The sequence below is a fragment of the Xenopus tropicalis genome, chromosome 8 (genome assembly GCF_000004195.4).
Source record: "Xenopus tropicalis strain Nigerian chromosome 8, UCB_Xtro_10.0, whole genome shotgun sequence".
In the NCBI taxonomy this organism is placed as follows: domain Eukaryota; kingdom Metazoa; phylum Chordata; class Amphibia; order Anura; family Pipidae; genus Xenopus; species Xenopus tropicalis.
In genome coordinates this window covers 14,044,411-14,056,483 of record NC_030684.2, presented here as the reverse complement: position 1 = coordinate 14,056,483, position 12,073 = coordinate 14,044,411, and the positions used below count along the sequence as shown (strand labels likewise).

Here is a 12,073-nt window from a genome sequence, read left to right as displayed (position 1 = left end):
CACAGACAGTCACTATTTATTGGGCTGGGGGGGGCTGTTTGTGCCTCTGGGTACTGGGAATGCCAGGGGGGCTGTAAGGTGCCACAGACAGTCACTATTTATTGGGCTGGGGGGGCTGTTTGTGCCTCTGGGTACTGGGAATGCCAGGGGGGCTGTAAGGTGCCACAGACAGTCACTATTTATTGGGCTGGGGGGGCTGTTTGTGCCTCTGGGTACTGGGAATGCCAGGGGGGCTGTAAGGTGCCACAGACAGTCACTATTTATTGGGCTGGGGGGGGCTGTTTGTGCCTCTGGGTACTGGGAATGCCAGGGGGGCTGTAAGGTGCCACAGACAGTCACTATTTATTGGGCTGGGGGGGGCTGTTTGTGCCTCTGGGTACTGGGAATGCCAGGGGGGCTGTAAGGTGCCACAGACAGTCACTATTTATTGGGCTGGGGGGGCTGTTTGTGCCTCTGGGTACTGGGAATGCCAGGGGGGCTGTAAGGTGCCACAGACAGTCACTATTTATTGGGCTGGGGGGGCTGTTTGTGCCTCTGGGTACTGGGAATGCCAGGGGGGCTGTAAGGTGCCACAGACAGTCACTATTTATTGGGCTGGGGGGGCTGTTTGTGCCTCTGGGTACTGGGAATGCCAGGGGGGCTGTAAGGTGCCACAGACAGTCACTATTTATTGGGCTGGGGGGGCTGTTTGTGCCTCTGGGTACTGGGAATGCCAGGGGGGCTGTAAGGTGCCACAGACAGTCACTATTTATTGGGCTGGGGGGGCTGTTTGTGCCTCTGGGTACTGGGAATGCCAGGGGGGCTGTAAGGTGCCACAGACAGTCACTATTTATTGGGCTGGGGGGGGCTGTTTGTGCCTCTGGGTACTGGGAATGCCAGGGGGGCTGTAAGGTGCCACAGACAGTCACTATTTATTGGGCTGGGGGGGGCTGTTTGTGCCTCTGGGTACTGGGAATGCCAGGGGGGCTGTAAGGTGCCACAGACAGTCACTATTTATTGGGCTGGGGGGGCTGTTTGTGCCTCTGGGTACTGGGAATGCCAGGGGGGCTGTAAGGTGCCACAGACAGTCACTATTTATTGGGCTGGGGGGGCTGTTTGTGCCTCTGGGTACTGGGAATGCCAGGGGGGCTGTAAGGTGCCACAGACAGTCACTATTTATTGGGCTGGGGGGGGCTGTTTGTGCCTCTGGGTACTGGGAATGCCAGGGGGGCTGTAAGGTGCCACAGACAGTCACTATTTATTGGGCTGGGGGGGGCTGTTTGTGCCTCTGGGTACTGGGAATGCCAGGGGGGCTGTAAGGTGCCACAGACAGTCACTATTTATTGGGCTGGGGGGGCTGTTTGTGCCTCTGGGTACTGGGAATGCCAGGGGGGCTGTAAGGTGCCACAGACAGTCACTATTTATTGGGCTGGGGGGGCTGTTTGTGCCTCTGGGTACTGGGAATGCCAGGGGGGCTGTAAGGTGCCACAGACAGTCACTATTTATTGGGCTGGGGGGGCTGTTTGTGCCTCTGGGTACTGGGAATGCCAGGGGGGCTGTAAGGTGCCACAGACAGTCACTATTTATTGGGCTGGGGGGGCTGTTTGTGCCTCTGGGTACTGGGAATGCCAGGGGGGCTGTAAGGTGCCACAGACAGTCACTATTTATTGGGCTGGGGGGGCTGTTTGTGCCTCTGGGTACTGGGAATGCCAGGGGGCTGTAAGGTGCCACAGACAGTCACTATTTATTGGGCTGGGGGGGGCTGTTTGTGCCTCTGGGTACTGGGAATGCCAGGGGGGCTGTAAGGTGCCACAGACAGTCACTATTTATTGGGCTGGGGGGGGCTGTTTGTGCCTCTGGGTACTGGGAATGCCAGGGGGGCTGTAAGGTGCCACAGACAGTCACTATTTATTGGGCTGGGGGGGGCTGTTTGTGCCTCTGGGTACTGGGAATGCCAGGGGGGCTGTAAGGTGCCACAGACAGTCACTATTTATTGGGCTGGGGGGGGCTGTTTGTGCCTCTGGGTACTGGGAATGCCAGGGGGGCTGTAAGGTGCCACAGACAGTCACTATTTATTGGGCTGGGGGGGGCTGTTTGTGCCTCTGGGTACTGGGAATGCTAAGTGCCAAGACAGTCACTATTTATTGGGCTGGGGGGCTGTTTGTGCCTCTGGGTACTGAATGCCAGGGGCTTAAGTGCCACAGACAGTCACTATTTATTGGCGTGGGGGGGGCTGTTTGTGCCTCTGGGTACTGGGAATGCCAGGGGGCTGTAAGGTGCCACAGACAGTCACTATTTATTGGGCTGGGGGGGCTGTTTGTGCCTTGGGTACTGGGAATGCCAGGGGGGCTGTAAGGTGCCACAGACAGTCACTATTTATTGGGCTGGGGGGCTGTTTGTGCCTCTGGGTACTGGGAATGCCAGGGGGGCTGGTAAGGTGCCACAGACAGTCACTATTTATTGGGCTGGGGGGGCTGTTTGTGCCTCTGGGTACTGGGAATGCCAGGGGGGCTGTAAGGTGCCACAGACAGTCACTATTTATTGGGCTGGGGGGGCTGTTTGTGCCTCTGGGTACTGGGAATGCCAGGGGGGCTGTAAGGTGCCACAGACAGTCACTATTTATTGGGCTGGGGGGGGGCTGTTTGTGCCTCTGGGTACTGGGAATGCCAGGGGGGCTGTAAGGTGCCACAGACAGTCACTATTTATTGGGCTGGGGGGGGCTGTTTGTGCCTCTGGGTACTGGGAATGCCAGGGGGGCTGTAAGGTGCCACAGACAGTCACTATTTATTGGGCTGGGGGGGGCTGTTTGTGCCTCTGGGTACTGGGAATGCCAGGGGGGCTGTAAGGTGCCACAGACAGTCACTATTTATTGGGCTGGGGGGGCTGTTTGTGCCTCTGGGTACTGGGAATGCCAGGGGGGCTGTAAGGTGCCACAGACAGTCACTATTTATTGGGCTGGGGGGGGCTGTTTGTGCCTCTGGGTACTGGGAATGCCAGGGGGGCTGTAAGGTGCCACAGACAGTCACTATTTATTGGGCTGGGGGGGGCTGTTTGTGCCTCTGGGTACTGGGAATGCCAGGGGGGCTGTAAGGTGCCACAGACAGTCACTATTTATTGGGCTGGGGGGGCTGTTTGTGCCTCTGGGTACTGGGAATGCCAGGGGGGCTGTAAGGTGCCACAGACAGTCACTATTTATTGGGCTGGGGGGGGCTGTTTGTGCCTCTGGGTACTGGGAATGCCAGGGGGGCTGTAAGGTGCCACAGACAGTCACTATTTATTGGGCTGGGGGGGGCTGTTTGTGCCTCTGGGTACTGGGAATGCCAGGGGGGCTGTAAGGTGCCACAGACAGTCACTATTTATTGGGCTGGGGGGGCTGTTTGTGCCTCTGGGTACTGGGAATGCCAGGGGGGCTGTAAGGTGCCACAGACAGTCACTATTTATTGGGCTGGGGGGGGCTGTTTGTGCCTCTGGGTACTGGGAATGCCAGGGGGGCTGTAAGGTGCCACAGACAGTCACTATTTATTGGGCTGGGGGGGGCTGTTTGTGCCTCTGGGTACTGGGAATGCCAGGGGGGCTGTAAGGTGCCACAGACAGTCACTATTTATTGGGCTGGGGGGGGCTGTTTGTGCCTCTGGGTACTGGGAATGCCAGGGGGGCTGTAAGGTGCCACAGACAGTCACTATTTATTGGGCTGGGGGGGGCTGTTTGTGCCTCTGGGTACTGGGAATGCCAGGGGGGCTGTAAGGTGCCACAGACAGTCACTATTTATTGGGCTGGGGGGGGCTGTTTGTGCCTCTGGGTACTGGGAATGCCAGGGGGGCTGTAAGGTGCCACAGACAGTCACTATTTATTGGGCTGGGGGGGGCTGTTTGTGCCTCTGGGTACTGGGAATGCCAGGGGGGCTGTAAGGTGCCACAGACAGTCACTATTTATTGGGCTGGGGGGGCTGTTTGTGCCTCTGGGTACTGGGAATGCCAGGGGGGCTGTAAGGTGCCACAGACAGTCACTATTTATTGGGCTGGGGGGGCTGTTTGTGCCTCTGGGTACTGGGAATGCCAGGGGGGCTGTAAGGTGCCACAGACAGTCACTATTTATTGGGCTGGGGGGGCTGTTTGTGCCTCTGGGTACTGGGAATGCCAGGGGGGCTGTAAGGTGCCACAGACAGTCACTATTTATTGGGCTGGGGGGGGCTGTTTGTGCCTCTGGGTACTGGGAATGCCAGGGGGGCTGTAAGGTGCCACAGACAGTCACTATTTATTGGGCTGGGGGGGGCTGTTTGTGCCTCTGGGTACTGGGAATGCCAGGGGGGCTGTAAGGTGCCACAGACAGTCACTATTTATTGGGCTGGGGGGGGCTGTTTGTGCCTCTGGGTACTGGGAATGCCAGGGGGGCTGTAAGGTGCCACAGACAGTCACTATTTATTGGGCTGGGGGGGCTGTTTGTGCCTCTGGGTACTGGGAATGCCAGGGGGGCTGTAAGGTGCCACAGACAGTCACTATTTATTGGGCTGGGGGGGGCTGTTTGTGCCTCTGGGTACTGGGAATGCCAGGGGGGCTGTAAGGTGCCACAGACAGTCACTATTTATTGGGCTGGGGGGGGCTGTTTGTGCCTCTGGGTACTGGGAATGCCAGGGGGGCTGTAAGGTGCCACAGACAGTCACTATTTATTGGGCTGGGGGGGCTGTTTGTGCCTCTGGGTACTGGGAATGCCAGGGGGGCTGTAAGGTGCCACAGACAGTCACTATTTATTGGGCTGGGGGGGCTGTTTGTGCCTCTGGGTACTGGGAATGCCAGGGGGGCTGTAAGGTGCCACAGACAGTCACTATTTATTGGGCTGGGGGGGGGCTGTTTGTGCCTCTGGGTACTGGGAATGCCAGGGGGGCTGTAAGGTGCCACAGACAGTCACTATTTATTGGGCTGGGGGGGGCTGTTTGTGCCTCTGGGTACTGGGAATGCCAGGGGGGCTGTAAGGTGCCACAGACAGTCACTATTTATTGGGCTGGGGGGGCTGTTTGTGCCTCTGGGTACTGGGAATGCCAGGGGGGCTGTAAGGTGCCACAGACAGTCACTATTTATTGGGCTGGGGGGGGGCTGTTTGTGCCTCTGGGTACTGGGAATGCCAGGGGGGCTGTAAGGTGCCACAGACAGTCACTATTTATTGGGCTGGGGGGGCTGTTTGTGCCTCTGGGTACTGGGAATGCCAGGGGGGCTGTAAGGTGCCACAGACAGTCACTATTTATTGGGCTGGGGGGGCTGTTTGTGCCTCTGGGTACTGGGAATGCCAGGGGGCTGTAAGGTGCCACAGACAGTCACTATTTATTGGGCTGGGGGGGGCTGTTTGTGCCTCTGGGTACTGGGAATGCCAGGGGGGCTGTAAGGTGCCACAGACAGTCACTATTTATTGGGCTGGGGGGGGCTGTTTGTGCCTCTGGGTACTGGGAATGCCAGGGGGGCTGTAAGGTGCCACAGACAGTCACTATTTATTGGGCTGGGGGGGCTGTTTGTGCCTCTGGGTACTGGGAATGCCAGGGGGGCTGTAAGGTGCCACAGACAGTCACTATTTATTGGGCTGGGGGGGGCTGTTTGTGCCTCTGGGTACTGGGAATGCCAGGGGGGCTGTAAGGTGCCACAGACAGTCACTATTTATTGGGCTGGGGGGGGCTGTTTGTGCCTCTGGGTACTGGGAATGCCAGGGGGGCTGTAAGGTGCCACAGACAGTCACTATTTATTGGGCTGGGGGGGGCTGTTTGTGCCTCTGGGTACTGGGAATGCCAGGGGGGCTGTAAGGTGCCACAGACAGTCACTATTTATTGGGCTGGGGGGGGCTGTTTGTGCCTCTGGGTACTGGGAATGCCAGGGGGGCTGTAAGGTGCCACAGACAGTCACTATTTATTGGGCTGGGGGGGGCTGTTTGTGCCTCTGGGTACTGGGAATGCCAGGGGGGCTGTAAGGTGCCACAGACAGTCACTATTTATTGGGCTGGGGGGGCTGTTTGTGCCTCTGGGTACTGGGAATGCCAGGGGGGCTGTAAGGTGCCACAGACAGTCACTATTTATTGGGCTGGGGGGGCTGTTTGTGCCTCTGGGTACTGGGAATGCCAGGGGGGCTGTAAGGTGCCACAGACAGTCACTATTTATTGGGCTGGGGGGGCTGTTTGTGCCTCTGGGTACTGGGAATGCCAGGGGGGCTGTAAGGTGCCACAGACAGTCACTATTTATTGGGCTGGGGGGGGCTGTTTGTGCCTCTGGGTACTGGGAATGCCAGGGGGGCTGTAAGGTGCCACAGACAGTCACTATTTATTGGGCTGGGGGGGCTGTTTGTGCCTCTGGGTACTGGGAATGCCAGGGGGGCTGTAAGGTGCCACAGACAGTCACTATTTATTGGGCTGGGGGGGCTGTTTGTGCCTCTGGGTACTGGGAATGCCAGGGGGGCTGTAAGGTGCCACAGACAGTCACTATTTATTGGGCTGGGGGGGGCTGTTTGTGCCTCTGGGTACTGGGAATGCCAGGGGGGCTGTAAGGTGCCACAGACAGTCACTATTTATTGGGCTGGGGGGGCTGTTTGTGCCTCTGGGTACTGGGAATGCCAGGGGGGCTGTAAGGTGCCACAGACAGTCACTATTTATTGGGCTGGGGGGGCTGTTTGTGCCTCTGGGTACTGGGAATGCCAGGGGGGCTGTAAGGTGCCACAGACAGTCACTATTTATTGGGCTGGGGGGGGCTGTTTGTGCCTCTGGGTACTGGGAATGCCAGGGGGGCTGTAAGGTGCCACAGACAGTCACTATTTATTGGGCTGGGGGGGGCTGTTTGTGCCTCTGGGTACTGGGAATGCCAGGGGGGCTGTAAGGTGCCACAGACAGTCACTATTTATTGGGCTGGGGGGGGCTGTTTGTGCCTCTGGGTACTGGGAATGCCAGGGGGGCTGTAAGGTGCCACAGACAGTCACTATTTATTGGGCTGGGGGGGGGCTGTTTGTGCCTCTGGGTACTGGAATGCCAGGGGGGCTGTAAGGTGCCACAGACAGTCACTATTTATTGGGCTGGGGGGGGGCTGTTTGTGCCTCTGGGTACTGGGAATGCCAGGGGGGCTGTAAGGTGCCACAGACAGTCACTATTTATTGGGCTGGGGGGGGCTGTTTGTGCCTCTGGGTACTGGGAATGCCAGGGGGGCTGTAAGGTGCCACAGACAGTCACTATTTATTGGGCTGGGGGGGCTGTTTGTGCCTCTGGGTACTGGGAATGCCAGGGGGGCTGTAAGGTGCCACAGACAGTCACTATTTATTGGGCTGGGGGGGGCTGTTTGTGCCTCTGGGTACTGGGAATGCCAGGGGGCTGTAAGGTGCCACAGACAGTCACTATTTATTGGGCTGGGGGGGGCTGTTTGTGCCTCTGGGTACTGGGAATGCCAGGGGGGCTGTAAGGTGCCACAGACAGTCACTATTTTTGGGCTGGGGGGGGGGCTGTTTGTGCCTCTGGGTACTGGGAATGCCAGGGGGGCTGTAAGGTGCCACAGACAGTCACTATTTATTGGGCTGGGGGGGGCTGTTTGTGCCTCTGGGTACTGGGAATGCCAGGGGGGCTGTAAGGTGCCACAGACAGTCACTATTTATTGGGCTGGGGGGGCTGTTTGTGCCTCTGGGTACTGGGAATGCCAGGGGGGCTGTAAGGTGCCACAGACAGTCACTATTTATTGGGCTGGGGGGGGCTGTTTGTGCCTCTGGGTACTGGAATGCCAGGGGGGCTGTAAGGTGCCACAGACAGTCACTATTTATTGGGCTGGGGGGGCTGGGCCTGTTTGTGCCTCTGGGTACTGGAATGCCAGGGGGCTGTAAGGTGCCACAGACAGTCAACTATTTTTTGGGCTGGGGGTGGGGCTGTTTGTGCCATCTGGGGTACTGGGAATGCCAGGGGGGCTGTTAAGGTGCCACAGACAGTCACTGATTTTTTTGGGCTGGGGGGGGGGCTGTTTTGCCTCTGGGTACTGGAATGCCAGGGGGCTGTAAGGTGCCACAGACAGTCACTATTTTTTGGGCGGGGGGGGCTGTTTTTTCCTTGGGGTACTGGGTAATGCCAGGGGGGCTGTAAGGTGCCGGTAGACAGTCAACTATTTTTGGGCTGGGGGGGGGCCTGTTTGTGCCTCTGGGTACTGGGGAATGGCCAGGGGGCTGTAAGGTGCCACAGACAGTCCACTATTTTTGGGCTGGGGGGGGGCTGTTTGTGCCTCTGGGTACTGGGAATGCCAGGGGGCCTGTAGGTGCCACAGACCAGTCACTATTTATTGGGCTGGGGGGGCTGTTTGTGCCTCTGGGTACTGGGGAATGCTAGGGGGGCTGTAAGGTGCCACAGGACAGTCACTATTTATTGGGCTGGGGGGGGGGTTTTGTTCCTACTGGGTGGTACTGGGAATGCCAGGGGGGGCTGTAAGCGTGCCACAGACCAGTCCACTATTTATTGGGCTGGGGGGGGCTGTTTGTGCCTCTGGGGTACTGGGAATGCCAGGGGGCTGTAAGGGTGCCCACAGACAGTCACTATTTTTTAGGGCTGGGGGGGCTGTTTGCTGCCTCTGGGGTACTGCGAATGCCAGGGGGCTGAAGGTGCCACAGACAGTCACTATTTTTGGGCTGGGGGGGGCTGTTTGTGCCTCTGGTACTGGGAATGCCAGGGGGCTGTAAGGTGCACAGACGTCACTATTTTTTGGGCTGGGGGGGCTGTTTGTGCCTCTGGGTACTGGGAATGCCAGGGGTGTAAGGTGCCACAGACAGTCACTATTTATTGGGCTGGGGGGGGTTGTGCCTCTGGTACTGGAATGCCAGGGGGCTGTAAGGTCCACGACAGTCATCTGGGTGTTGTGCCTCTGGGTACTGGAATGCCGGGGGCTGAGGTGCCCAGACAGTCACATTTTTGGTGGGGGGCCCTCTGGGTACGGAATGCCGGGGCTGTAAGTGCAGCATCACTATTTATTGGGCTGGGGGCTGATCTGCAAACTTAGGAAAGCTTTACAGCTTGGTACTTTGGAGCAAAAAGAAATGTTTACCCATTATAGATTCGGGGGGATTTGTACTTTCAAAAAATATATGGCTTTCTGGGGTGAGTGTACTTTTTTTGTTAGCATTAACCGACATATAAATGATGTAAATGTGTTTGATCTGGCAGAAGCTGAAATGACAGAAATGACAGTACATATGGGGGTATGTTCCCATTGGGGCCCCTACATGCCACATACTTAGCTAAACCTATACATATTGGGCATCAAACTGTTCAGGGGACCCCTGGGGTTCATATTTAGGGTGTTTTATTTGGTTACTTTATGACCTGTAGGAGATACGATACTATAGACTGGAAGCTTTAAAGCAATTTTTTTTTTAAAATCACAAATTTTGATAAAAACCAATAAATTTAGGAAAGCATAGCGACTTGATAGTTTGGAGTAGACAGACAGTTGTGCCTATTCTGGATTCCCCAGAATCTGTTCTTTCCAAAAATGCCCAATTTTCTGGGATAAACCTTCTGTTAGTGGAAATTTTGTCCTTTAAATCTAAAATATGCAGCTTTCTGGAGCAGTGCTTTGGGAATTTGGTAATGTACTGCTGGGAGTTTGTGACCTATACAAGTGAGAAATCCCCATAAAACTATATATATTTGGTATTGGCACGTTCAGGAGACATGGGACTTTCCAAATCAGTTGTATATTCGGGCATAAAATAATTTTTGTTTCTAGTATGTGTGTTTATATTATGGAAAATGTGATTTTTTTTTATTTTTACACATTTAGACGCCTATCTCTTGTTACAGAATTGGAATTACACAAAAATTCTACCATATTTTGAAAGCTTAGATTGTTCTGAAAAAATCGATATATTGTTTTCCTGGGTAAACTAAAAGTCCCCCCAAGGAAAGGCCCCTAAAGTGAAACAGTGCAAAATGTTCAAAAACTGTCTGGCAATACACGTTCCGCTTTGACCAAAACAGCTGGCAGTAAAAGGGTTAATGCTATTCAGGAGAATTCAGTTCATGATCAAATGCAGACATTGATAAAGAAATGGCAGACACCGGACAAAAATGTCCCCACGGTCCCTGTGTCCCCCTAGACATGGGAGAAAAGGAGATTTATGTGTTACTGTTAAATCCTTTTCTCTCCAGTCGTAAGGGGGACACAGGGCTTCCCTCCCCCAACTCTTGTTCAAAATTGCCCTTAGTCTTGTTGAGAGTTGTTAGTAGGTTTATGTTCTAGAGCTTATTTCTCTTTATTACAAGCTGGCTCCCTTCCGGAATGGTGGGATAAAGGGAGAGGAGGAGGGTCCTCACCTGTCATCAGTGTCCTGTCTCCTGATGTCCTCTTTGTTTAGGAACCCATTGGTGCTTAATTAACAACACTGGGCTGATTTGCCCCTGGGCAGTAACCCATAACAGTAACCCATTTTTCAGCCGCATAACAAGAATATCCATGTGAGCTTCTCGGTTTTGTCTTAGATCTGCCTGGCCATGTAACAAGCAATAGGGAGAATCTGAGCTTCCTAACGACATAAGTATTGGGGGGGCACTGATGGGTTTCCAAATTCCAGGGGAGGTTGCTAATAAAAATAAAAAATCAGCCCAGGTTTTATCTTAAATTAACTTTCCCTTTAATTCATCTATGATTGCAGGTCACCATTCCCCAACGTGCTGTTCAGTCTGGGGATCCATACGCCCGGAAACTGCAACGTTCAGGCCAGGCAGGTTAGTGACTTGTGTGCTTTCAAATCTTATTTCCTAAAATGTGTTTAAACTTGGCTTTTGTTTTAATATCTGTTTCTTTTATATAAAGGAGCCATGGCTGTAAGTTTCCCTAAGTTTGACTCTTTCATATATGTCAGTAGGTGACCCGCTGCTTTCCACTTACAGGTACCAAACAAGCACCTCTGAAAGCACCGGGGAAGCAAGACAGAAGCAAAGAGGGCAAGAAAGAAGATCCCCAGATTCTTTTGCTTCAGGTGAAGCTGCGTTTGAATATTTAATTATTCCTTGGGTCATTCTGTTCATGTAATGTGTGAAACAGATATTGGGGTCAGAGCCGGGTTAAGCGACCGGGCGCCCTAGACAACCCAGTCGGCCACCTGCCGCCCCCAATCCTTGCACCCTAGGCAGCTGCCTCTGCTTCCTACCCATAGTTCTGACCCTGATTGGGGTTCCTACTTTTGGATTACAAGCCTTCTTGAAAGGCAACTGAATTCAAGTTGTTACCTTTTCTTCTGACCAGGTGGAGGCGCTGCAGGCCCAGCTGGAAGAGCAGACACGACTATCCAAAGAGCAGATAGAGACTCTGTTAGAGGACAGGAAGGTCCGCGTGGAAGAAACCCAGGTGCAGCACCAAAGAGACCAGGACAAAATGAAATCTATGACAGATAAGTGAGTGTGTGAGAAAAGTAGAGAAATCCATAGGCCTCCTACACCTAGGGTTGGGGAAATCAGCCCCCTGTTGTACATCACTGGCTTCTGGAACCATCACTTTCTATCTTTCCCAGGCTGAATAAGACCCAGAAATTGCTGTACGAGAGCACCAGGGATTTCCTGCAACTGAAATAATTTGAGTGCCGAGCCAATGAGAAATCTTGGATGGCCGAGAAAGATCGGCTGCTCCGAGAGCTAGACCGGTGCCGAGAGCAGTTGGCTTTAAGTAGTGACACAGAGCAAGAGCGGGAACACGAGCGAGAGATCCTGCGTTTGTCATTGGTCGAGAAAGCAAGTCGGCACTCGCACAGTGAGGAAGTGAAGGGTAATTCCCATGAATGTGTGAATAAAGGATATTATGGTATTAGCGCTGCTTGCTGGTTCTTATGCCTCTTCTTATACAGTCTCTTACAGAGCAGCTGGCACAAGCACATCGCCTCGCTGAAATGTACCGGGAGCAGTGTGTGACACTGGAGGATGAGCTGGGAAAGATACGAGAGGAGGGAGACGTGGGCAGGGAAATCTTCAAGGTGAGTTCTTAATACCTTGTAAAGGGGGGTTCACATTTGAGTTACCATTTACTACAGGGGTCCTGAAACTTTTTAGACATGGGGCCAGTTCATGGTCCCTCAGACTGCTGGGGGGCCGGACTGTAGTCCTCAAACTAGGC

General features: G+C 54.4%; 1 protein-coding gene across 6 annotated transcripts in view; it reads left to right on the top strand.

Moving 5' to 3' along the window:
* LOC101732160 (coiled-coil domain-containing protein 77-like) overlaps positions 1-12,073 on the top strand; it is a 66,391-nt gene that overhangs the window by 50,674 nt on the left and 3,644 nt on the right. For 4 of the 6 annotated variants that reach the window (XM_031892209.1, XM_031892208.1, XM_031892210.1 and 1 more), the window contains 5 exons: positions 10,620-10,692; positions 10,858-10,946; positions 11,213-11,361; positions 11,478-11,728; positions 11,808-11,933. In XM_031892209.1, coding sequence (XP_031748069.1) covers positions 10,620-10,692; positions 10,858-10,946; positions 11,213-11,361; positions 11,478-11,538 — 372 coding nt within the window. In that variant the 3' untranslated portion in view covers positions 11,539-11,728; positions 11,808-11,933. Of the gene's footprint in view, positions 1-10,619; positions 10,693-10,857; positions 10,947-11,212; positions 11,740-11,807; positions 11,934-12,073 lie in introns of those variants that run through there. The other 2 variants (XM_031892212.1, XM_031892211.1) reach the window with 2 other exon arrangements.